Here is a 12,157-nt window from a genome sequence, read left to right as displayed (position 1 = left end):
GCTCACCAGCACACATGGTCAGGAGAATTAAAATAGTCTGGTCAAATTATAGAAACTTTCCCAGCACTAATGTCATTTCATATGGGTGGTTGTTGAAAAGCACATCCTGTTTAGTATGGTTTTTCTTGAGTCATCATCTGCCAGGCTTTGTGTTTTTCAAAAACAGTGAGGTCAGTGGGGCTTTTATGGTAAACGTCTGTTTTATCAGCAGTGCTCTCTCTTAGAAACCCATTGAGATGAAGGCAGCGTGTTTATGTTAGATGGAGGTTTAGGCTGTATTTTGCTCTGGATCACTTTTGTTAAGACAGCACAGCAACCAACAACTGCCCCTAAATGCAGCAACACTATGCGCCTAAGGTTTAAACTGAGCCAGAATGATTGGTGTCATTTATTAAAAACATTACCTTTTTTTCTCTCGAAGAAATGCTTGTTCACCTTTGGAGAAAACTAATATACAAGGCACATTAAGTACATTATCCATTTAAGGAAAAGAGCAAGTGTTAAATGTCACATTAAAATAAGATAATTTGATGAGGGCGGCGTTCTTAGGGAGAATGTTGGTTGTGTGTGGCGATTTAGTTCCCAAGCTGTGTCTAACACGGTTTCCCTTGCCTCCTCTTAACCTTTGTATTTAATTAAAAATGCTTTAGCGTACATCTACTCCCATCATGGATTTATGAGTGTGGATCTCATACGACCCCGACCCATATGTTCTTGTCTGCGAAGTACTGTAAAAAGTGTGACGGACAAGTCTAGTCTAAATATCTTAGTCCGCTTGCATGATTGGTTGCATCTAAAGGACAACATTTTGACTTATTCCTACCTGGTGGTGAGAATCAGCAGTCTGCATTCTGTTTATATACAATTTACACCAAGATTACCAAAGATCAACACAATTAACCTTGCAACCACTACGACTAATTGCATCAATTGCTGATATTTTTAAACTAAATGTATATGGATCTAATGCAAAGATCATTTTAACAATATGGACTCTTCTTTGTGTAGGATGAAGGATTGAGATATATGGTGTGTTAATCTTGTGTGTAAAAGCATTATCGAAGATATTAAAGAGACATAATCAATGAGCTTTAATTATTGCGTTTTGTGTGTGTGTGCGCGCGTGTATACACCGATCAGGCATAACATTATGACCGGTGAAGTGAATAACACTGATTATCTCTTCATCACAGCACCTGTTAGTGGGTGGGATATATTAGGCAACAAGTGAACATTTTGTCCTCAAAGTTTATGTATTAGAAGCATGAAAAATGGACAAGTGTAAGGATTTGAGCGAGTTTGACAAGGGCCAAATTGTGATGGCTAGATGACTGGGTCAGATTATCTCCAAAACTGCAGCTCTTGTGGGGTGTTCCCGGTCTGCAGTGGTCAGTATCTATCAAAAGTGGTCCAAGGAAGGAACAGTGGTAAGCTGGTGGTCAAGGGCGGCCAAGGCTCATTGATGCACGTGGGTGGGGGGGGGGGAGGCTGGCCCGTGTGGTCAATCAAACAGACGAGCTACTGTAGCTCAATTTGCTCTAGAAGTTAATGCTGGTTCTGATAGAAAGGTGTCAGAATACACAGTGCATCGCAGTTTGTTGCGTATGGCGCTGCATAGACGCAGACCAGTCAGGGTGCCCATGCTGACCCCTGTCCACCACCGAAAGTGCGAACAATGGGCACGTGAGCATCAGAACTGGACCACAGAGCAATGGAAGAAGGTGGCCTGGTTTGATGAATCACGTTTTCTTTTACATAACGTGGATGGCCGTGTGTGTGTGTTGCTTACCCTGGGAAACACATGGCACCAAAATGCACAAATAAGTCAGATCCTTGGAGGCCCCACCTCACAGGACTTAAAGGACCTGTTGCTAACATATTGGTGCCAGATACCACAGCACACCTTCAGGGATCTAGTGGAGTCCATGCCTCGACGGGCCAGGGCTGTTTTGGCAGCAAAAGGTGGACCAACACAATATTAGGAAGGTGGTCATAATGTTATGCCTGATCGGTGTGTGTGTGTGTACATATATATGTATTTTTTTATATAGAGAAATTTTTTCGTCTCTCTGCCTTGATTCAGTTTATTGTAAAGGGCACAGGGGGTATTAGCTCCAGCCACATTAATATTTCATGGACAAGAGATGATGTAGCTATGAAATATTAAATATCAAAGTCTCCAGGTCTGCTGACGGATGTGAATCGCTGCAGTGTGTGTGAACCCTTAGAGTACAGTGTGCGTGGGTATGTATGTCTTAGGACATACAAAGTGTCACTCCAGAGCAGGGGAAATTACTTCTCACATTACTGGACATGTCAACAAGTGTGTCTGTGAAATGAACAAATGTCAATCTGTCATAATATTGGTGTTGGTGCCATGCTTGAGGAATATTTCAACGCATGTCTACAACACCACTTTTTCCTCAAGCTTTATCGTACTTTTTAAGATTGCACTCTCACATTGTGTAATCTGAATAATTTTTTAGGTTTAATTAGCTTAAAAGGTTACTTCACCCAAAAATTTAAATAATGTCATTTATGCCTCACCCTCCTGCCGTTCCACACCCGTAAGACCTCCGTTAATCTTCAGAACACAAATGAAGATATTTTTGTTGAAATCTGATGGCTCAGTGAGGCCTGAATAGTCAGCAATGACATTTCCTCTCTCAAGACCCATTAATGCACTAAAAACATATTTAAATCAGTTCATGTGAGTACAGTGGTTCAATATCAATATTATAAAGCGGCGAGAATATTTTTGGTACGCCTAAAAAAACTAAATAGCGACTTATATCGTGATGGCCGATTTCAAAACACTGCTTCATGAAGCTTCGGAGCGTTATGAATCAGCGGTTCAGAACGTCAAAGTCACGTGATTTCAGCAGTTTGGTGGTTTGACACGCGATTTGAATTATGATTCTACACGCTGATTTATAATGATTTTTGAAGGATCATGTGACAGTGAAGACTGGAGTAATGATTCTGAAAATTCAGCTTTGACATCACCGGAATAAATTATATTTTGAAATATTAAAATTATGAAAATGTATTTTATACATAAGTTATTTTTATTATCATTATTATGATTACTATTATTATTGTTATCATTATTAATGCAAAAAAAAAAAAAACTTTTTTTTTTTATTCCAGTTTTCACTGTCATGTTGATAATTTGACCAAAAAAAAATGTATTCTAAAAATGCAAATGCATATTTACTTGTGGGCTTAGACTTCTGGACCCCACTGTATAAATCTAAGCCTAAAAGACTGAGAGAAGGCCATCAGAATTAAATGAAATATATTTTTACAGTGCTCAAATACTTATAATCATAAAAAGTCAATGTAGTGTAATGTACTGTGACTGCTTTCATCATGTTGAATACATGATACTTTTTACATTTTGAGTCAGTAGGGGTCCCAGACACAAAGCTGCAGTAAATGAATCTGTGATAACCTCTGGCTGTGAAGTCAGATGCTTATGACGAGAGAGAGAGAGAATGCTGTAATGGAAACATGGCTGGTAACAGGGGTTTAAAAGGACAGCTGACCCCTGTGCTATATCCATCCCTGTGACGGTCAGATCCAAGCAAACCTGCATACCGCAAGGCTTATACATCCCCCCCGCTCTTCCGCTCTCTCTGCCGTCAACGTCATTGCAAGACTCCATCATTCCCACAATTCCTGGCCAGAGCAGCTGCAAATGGCCTGCAGAAATATTAGTGACTCAAGGTGGCAGATGTAGGTCGACGGTCACAGCGAGATGGTCTTACATGGTGCTGAAGCATACGTTACATGTCATCTTAATGTGAAATAATGTATTTATTGAATGTTTTTTATTCATTTCTATCCCATAGGACTCTCAAATTCCAACATTAACCTGCCAGGTCGAGAGGATCAAGGCCCAATCTCCCCGTCGTCACAGCTACAGGATAAAAACGCCAACAACCACACCTCACCCAACTCTTCAAACCCAACCCCCGTTGAGAACGGCAACCAGATCTCCAATGGTAATGGCACAAGAGGTTAGGGTTGACACCAAACACTGGGTCTTATTTATTAACCACAAATGATTCAGCAATTACATGTTTAGAAGTTTAGGATTAAAATGTGAAACCACCGGAATCACACTTACACATGCTGGGTTTTGAGACATATTTCCTGATTCACAAGCTCTCACTTTAATTCAGTTCTAATTTTGATTCGGTTGCATATACAGTATCTCAATTAGAATTTCCATTTTGCTTTTAGGAAAGAAATTCACTGACAGATAATGCTATGAATTATGCAGGGAACCTTAGACCTTGTTGAGTTACAAAAATATGTATTGTAAAAATCAAGAACAGTGCAAACTATGCAACTAAATTGCTCTTTATTTAACAGATAGAATAACACATACACATTCATTTAACATTATCTTAAAGGTGCAGGCTTATAATGGCTGATTGTATGGGTCACTGCTGGGTGTTTAAAACTTCCACCCATGGCTACAATCCTTCCGCATGCAGATATTAGATTTAAGATTTTTTCCAACAAATTTTTTTAAATAAAAATATAAACTTAAGTTTCAGTTTCAGTCAGTTAAAGGACCCATGAAAGAGTACAGAGAAGCTCTCATTTATATGTATATGTATCATTTATAGAAGTATTTTTTAGACTGATCGAAACTGTAAAGTTGCGAATTTAAATTTCATTCAGTTTAATTTAATTCAACAGATTTTCAAAGGCAAAATCCAGTCATTTCAACAGGAATCCAATTAGGAATTTCGTTTGAGGGCAAATTATTTGCATGGTTTAAGTTAGTAAACAGATTTGCTGCTTTGGCCAACAGAAAACTGCTTGGTTAGAAAGTGACTTCTGTGTGAGTGTTGCTTCATACATCGCTTGACTATTGATGATAGACGATGGACCTTTTTTGCTTGTGAAATTTGAAAGATTCCCCAAAAAAGAACCCATTCATAAGAGTCATTTGTTTGTGAATAAGACTACATTACTAATTACTAAAATGTGATCGCTCATTTAGGCCCTGTTTACACCTAGTATTAGGATGCATTTTGGTTGATCGGATCACAATTGGATGACACTAAATACAGATGTAAACGGGGTCTAAAAAGTTTTGAGCTTGTCCGCTTTCGACAACTTCCAGAGGATTGCTTTCATAGTGTAAACTCTCATGTGGTCAAATGCGTTGAACAGCCACAGAAGACCGCCTACTCTCCACCTACTGACATAATGAGTACATTTTATGGGAAACGTGCTAGCCGGATTTAAACTTTATCAGCTAAAGACCCACCATTCCTGATTTCTAACTCACTCATCACATTCAGCTTGGTCTTGCCGTTGACAGAGCAGAAACGAAAGCTGCTGCTCTCCATATGTTTTTCTGTCTTCTCCGGTCTCCGATATGTAAATTGCACAAGCTTATTTTGTCCATTAGATCGAAAGATCTGAAAAAGCTCATACATTTGCCCGCCCATAGACCTTCGCCTCAAAGAAATCAGGACAGAAGTGTTCGAAAGTAGACAAAAGAGATGGAGGCGTAAACGGGTCCCTCGTCTACTTGTAGTCCGATTGACCAAGACACACATTAATACCTGGTGTAAACAGGACCTTAGACTAATTTAGATTAATCAAATACATGTAAGAATATTAATAACAGTAGAAGGTAAGAATACATTTTGAAAATTGAACCTGATGTGAATCCGGCTGAGATTGTGCTCAGGATTCATTTCTGGCCACATAAATAAGACTTGTTTGCAGTTATTAGACCCATTATCACGCAGATGAAACTCTCTTCATGGCCTCGTGGATGTTATCAAGAGCAGAGGAGACCAACTCGCACACCAAACAATCCCATGTTACATTAGGGCATTACCCACTGCATGATCTAATGTGCATCCATGCAATTATTTAAAGCTCAGTCGCATGTCATTGGCTGGCCCAGCCTTGCCCACAGGTTTGTTTACAACACACAGACAGCACCAATGGCCAGCTGAGCGTGACATACACCACAGACAAAAAGACCAGTGGTTTATATGCATGAGAAAATATTGGAGATAAAGTGAGAGAATAAGGTAAAAGGACAGAATGGCAGATTGAGGGTGGTTAGTGGAGAGAATGGGATTGGAGAAACGGACATGGTAAGATGGAGTGAGTTGACCCAGAAGCTATCACTGAGGCAGTCCATGATTAAAGTGAAAGGCCCTGGACTTGATAAAGTGCTCTCCTAAAGAGCCATCAGATGGCTCAGGGTCTCTCTTCCTCCCTTACACAAACACTCTCTTGGCCTTTTGTCCTCTCAGTGAGGCTAATATCTGCGTGTGGGGGGGGGTAAACGTCCATATTCTGCATGTAACGGAGAGTGGGTGGAAGTGTGAACACCCAGCAGTGACCCATACACTCAGTCATGAAATACTTGCATCTTGAAGATAATGGTATATGAACTAATGTACATTCCCAGAAGGAAATACCAGTACTTGCGAGGCAACAGAAGAATAGCGTTAACGTTTTTTGTTTAAGGCATTTAAGCAAACATAAAAATAATTTTCCTTTTTTAGTGACTGTGATTTGTCAATTTAACCGTTTAAAACAAGTAAAACATGTCCCTGCATACAGTTCCATTCTTTGTGCTCTCTCTAGCTGTTTTTGAACACAAGAATGCATCCTGTGTGAATGCCCATAGTTCTTATTCAGAACCGGGTCGGTTTCTTAATATAATATTAGAGCTGAGTGATTTTCATAAACATGCCAGTAATGCCATGGTACATTGATGGAACAGTGATTTTTTTTTGGAAATGTACCATGAAGATACCCTAATACACTTTATTTTGATGGTTCACCTTAGACATTCTACTAAGTAACTTTACAACTACATATCAACTAACTCTCATTAGAGTATAAACAGACCATAGTAGACCGTTAAGGTTAGTAGGTTAACGCCCGTTTCGCACAAACTCCGTTTGCAGTGCGAATGTGGTGCGGATTTTTTTCCGTACCCATGTTAACGGATTACACATTGCATTGTTTGCATTAAAATAAACATGTATTGACCAAGCGGAAACCTCCCGCAGTTTCTCTTGAAGCCAATATGGAAGTGACATATACTGCAATTCATCGACTGGCCGTTAGGGACAGGCTCCAGAAGGGAGCAGAATTGAGCCCCATGTTAAAATGCCCAACTTTACAGCAGATTAAAACATGTTTACAGCCTGGTACAAATTGTGGTTTTGGTCTATACGGCTAATTTTGCCCTTCATGACAACTGTGAGGGGGGGTGAATTTTCTTATAACTCATTCGTTTACATTATATAAAGCATTAAAGTTCTGCATAATTAAGGGTGTGGCCACTTCGAGTGGCAGGTGGATAGCCATTTATCTGCTGTCTGTTAGTCATCGCGTCACTTCAGCTCCGCCCACATCCCGCCTTTTTGCCCATTTTCTGTTATCCAGGAGTGACGCGCGATGATGCGCTGCCAAGATGGCAACGGCCATCTCGTCCATACTTTGCGCTTCAAAACTGCTCATCAGAATCCTATGGGTGACGTCACGGACACTACGTCCATATTTTTTTACAGACTATGGTATTCGCGCGAAAATCTAGTAATTTCTTCACAGATGCATATAATTTAAAGTCTACTCTGTTTCAAAGTCAACGCATGGCTTTTTTCCGCGGGTAAAGCAAGGAAAACGACACCTTAACCTGGCATTTAGGTAAAAAAGGTAACATAATGGATAGCATTTGTCCTTTCTTGGAGATGGAAAAACTAATTTCTTTATGACCTGCAGGATTACTTGTAAAAAAAAAAAAAAAAAGATGTAAAAACAAAAGAAAAGACGAGAGTCGGCTGTTTTTGTCTAGCCTGTTGTAAGTTTTAATTTAAAATGTTTGTGATTTTTGGCTATAACCTATGTTTAAATGTTTTGCCACTGGCGTGAGCAAGCTAAATGTAAATTAGGCTATATATATATATATATATATAGTAATGAATTGAATAAAACGTTGTTTCAATAGTGTGTTTATAAACGTGACATCTATGAAAGAGTGTATGGCTATACAAAGACAATTGCAATGCTGACTAGCCATGTTTAGTAACAACTTTTGGATTTGAAATTAAAATAAAGAATGAATGCGGTGTTTGTGGTATACAACCGCGGATCAGTTGCGCACCGCAAACGCAGCATATGTGAAAGCACAACAGCGCGTGCGGATCCTGCATCGCATACTGCAGACGGAGTAGGTGTGAAACGGGCGTAAGGATTCAGGTTTGTAGGAGAAGTTGACATGTAGTTGCAAAGTTACTTAAGTCAAATGAATTTTATGTGCCTTGTACAAATAATCAATTTTCATGAAAGGAATAAAAGAGAAATGAATGAATGAACTTATAGTCAGTAGAATGTCTGTTGGGGAGCATCAAACTAAGGCATTAGCAGACAGTCTACTAATACTCTAATGAGAGTTAGTTGACACGCAGTTGCAAAATACATATAGTTAGTAAAAGGTATAAAGTGGAAATAAAGTGTTACACCATGTATTTATACTTTTTGGAACCACTTTTTTTTTTAAATATTATTTTTACATAATATATAATAATGGGATCTATTTATTTATGGATGCATGCATATTTGCTGCCTTTGCAGTAGCTGTTAAACATAATGCAAATAGACCAATCAGAATTCCTATGGAATTATTACAATGACATCCTTGTTTCTAAACATTTGGACTGTACTAGCTACTGTATGTTTTCCATTCAAATTTTCCATTCCATGTTAATGTATTCTTATTAATAATATAATCATAATAATAGTTGATTCTGTATAATTTTTCAATAAAGGTAATTTGCAAATTAAACATTTATTTATATCCTTGTTCTCATGTTGATTAAAAATCTTAATATTACAAAAACAATTTTCAAATAAACCAGTGGTCTCATTTAAATGATTTAGTCACATGACGACTAAATTGTTGAGGTAAAATCACATGAATTTTGTGATGGAATTAATTCAGACTTTATGCTCAAATAAAAATTGTTCACCAGATGTTTAAACTTTAATTCTTGGAATGCTACTTCTAACAGTTAAACAATTTTAAATGCAAAATTAAAAACTAATATAAAACTCAAGCGCACGGCTGAAATTATATACAAAACAAAGTTTGAATATATTTTAAGTAAAAAACAGAATTTGTAGGAATTTTCTTACAGTGCTCACACTCTGTGATTATGATGCATATTGAAGCAGCATATTCCGGAACATGCACAAAGAATGTTACATTTAACATCCGTTTATTTCTCTCTCAATAGGAACGTTGGAAGACGACGGACATCCGAAGTCAAATGCATCCAGCACCTCGGCATTACACAGGCACATGGACAGCCACCACACTCAGGTAAAGCGTATACACAAACCCATGCTCACATGCTCACGCTCTCTTGTGGCATCTGTCATCTACTCTTCCGAGGGGAGAAGGTCTCCAGTGACCCCAAATGGCAGATGTAATCATGGGTAATGAAAGTGAGAGCGGGTCCCATGTCATCCCAGACTCAGCACTCTGCCAAATGAAATGAGTGAAGGCTTATCTGGAGATCGTATTCAGAGGTGCATTAGAGCAAGAGGGGTGGTGCTCCAGCCCGGCTCTCCTCCAGAGGAACAGGCCGAAACGATCACCGTGTGCCCTCTGTGCTTCTCAGCATCTCTCTGCGTGTCCTGAATGCAGGGTTACCCTCACAAACCTTAAAACTTAATGAGGGTACTCTGAGAGCTTTCTACCTCGCTGTCTGTCTCTCGTTCTCTGAATCTCTCTCTCTTAATAGTACGGTTTGGGAATCAAGAACAGTTCTTATCGTTTCTTATTCTATGAATTATTTTTATTCTAGTTAGCCATTATTCAGTTGCACTTTATTTTACAGTATGTGCACTTATGTGTGCTTACAGTGTACTTACCCAAGTATGTACTGGGTAATATAAGGTAACTACATGGGTTATGTTTAAGGGGGTTATTATAGTTATTGTAATTACTATAACAAGTACATAGTATGTACATGGGCAATATGACTGTAAAATAAAGTGCAACCCATTATTCTATAATACTGAGTCATTTTCATGATGCTGCCTGAAATACTATGGTACTTTTTTAGTAGGCTACTGTGATGTTTGGAAATTCACCATGATAATACCATGTTGCTATTTTTTTGTTTTAGATGTTTTGGAATCACTTTTATTATATATATTATATAAAGTATTATTATATAATGAAATTATTAGAAAGTAATTAAATTAAATATATACAGACCCAAAAACTGTTGAAAAGAGAATGATGCATGTGCAGTTTTTAATTAACTTAACAAATATATATATATATATATATATATATATATATATATATATATATATATATATATATATATATATATATATATATATATATATATATATATATATATATATATATATATATATATATATATATATATATATATATATATATATATATATATATATATATATATATATATATATATAATAAAATAGTTTAATGTAAATATTATATATTTATAATATTATAATTTATAGTATTATATTTATGTGTCACTTCATAATATATCAGAATCTTTTCTTTTTTGTTTATTTTTCACTTTCTGGTGTCGTCTATCCATGTTTGACTTATATAAATAAGACAGCATTTGTATTTATTTATTTATTTCAAAATTCAAATCATAAAAGAGACATGCAGTTGCTGTTGAAGAGAGAATGATGCATGTGCAGTGTTTAATGTGTGTGTTTTTATCCCCTTTATCAACACATAGCACATCAATGGGTGAGCTCTTTACATAATCTTGGATTAAATGATAAATATATATATATATATATATATGACCTTGAGCATAAATAATACACGGATGATTGCCACCGGCTGCCAGGTAAAAAGCTCCAATGAATCAAGGCTGAATCTTCCTAAATGTCTAGCTTATAGATAGCTTTGACCGTGACATTCATGGCATGGCATGAACAGTATACAATGTATGCAATTGTCAATCACTTACAGGAAGACCATAGGAATAAGGAAGCCATGGCCAAAAGCAGAGGACGTGAAGTTGGTAGTTATATTGAAAAATAAAAACAATACATATGCATACAAGCGGACAGAGAGAGAGAGAGAGAGAGAGAGAGAGAGAGCCATAGCTAGAGCAAATACCATCTGTTAGGATGATGGGATTGGGGACAGATATATGGCACTGTCACCTGCTGACAGCAAAGATAGAATTCTTTGATTTATGGCAGTCAAATGCTCATTTTATAAGCTTATGTGCTTTGTAGAGAGATCCACAACAGCCTGCACAGTCTCGCATAAGTGTATCATCATCTGAATGACTGGCTGTGTCCCAAAATCTAGTGAGATGCCTATGTAGATGCCATAGACAGGGTCCCGAATAAGAGCCTGTCCTAAAAGTTAGCCTTCAACATTTTGAAGCTGTAAATAAAACAGATTATTGAAGTACATTTTACAAGAAAATACTATTTCAGTCTCTCAACGTCAAAATTTTGCATTAAATTCAATGCGTTACTTGCGGTTTCTTTGTATTTGCGAAATTGAATCGTGTACCTCTGAAATGACCCCATGTCAGCTAAAACAAAGGTGATGCAGCTTCTCTTTAGCAGAGAAGGCAGTACCAAAATGCATTGCAACAGGCTTGAAATCCAAGATGGCAGACGGAGTCGTAAACTTAATAATATCATTCATTAATGAGAATTATCTTTTTTTTTTTTTTTTTTAAATGTATCAATTAAATAAAAAAAATAACGTGGTAAATTCTAATACATAATTAATATAATATAGTAATTTAATTAATACATTTTACAGTTGTATCCTTTATTTTATCTATATGTGCTGTTATTATGCTTATAACATAATGTCAATATACTAATGTCAATTGAGTATCAGACACTTTTGAAGTTCCATGTCAGTCCAAATCTGATTTGTGCATATTCGATTGGAATCTGATCGTATTTTGCATGTGTAAACCTAACCAAAAAAATCACATTTTAGCTACATTCATGGTTTGAAATCATATCCAAGTCTCATCTCTGGAAATCCATTTCAGTCTGACCGCTCTGATTGGATTTCGTGTAGCGTTTTTCCTTGTGTCATTTTCTCATGCCATGT

General features: G+C 37.1%; 1 protein-coding gene across 1 annotated transcript in view; it reads left to right on the top strand.

The window, feature by feature from the left end:
* The window catches only part of myo16 (myosin XVI), a gene marked incomplete at both ends in the record, with an annotated part of 227,562 nt that overhangs the window by 195,234 nt on the left and 20,171 nt on the right, over nt 1-12,157 (top strand). Inside the window, 2 exons of the mRNA XM_079821463.1 lie at nt 3,855-4,007; nt 9,297-9,382. Coding sequence (XP_079677589.1) covers nt 3,855-4,007; nt 9,297-9,382 — 239 coding nt within the window. The remainder of the gene's footprint in view (nt 1-3,854; nt 4,008-9,296; nt 9,383-12,157) is intronic.

This window comes from Gobio gobio (assembly GCF_949357685.1).
Source record: "Gobio gobio genome assembly, chromosome: 7".
Lineage (NCBI taxonomy): Eukaryota > Metazoa > Chordata > Actinopteri > Cypriniformes > Gobionidae > Gobio > Gobio gobio.
Note: the sequence above shows the minus strand (reverse complement) of the source record. Positions and strands in the feature narration are given on the sequence as shown.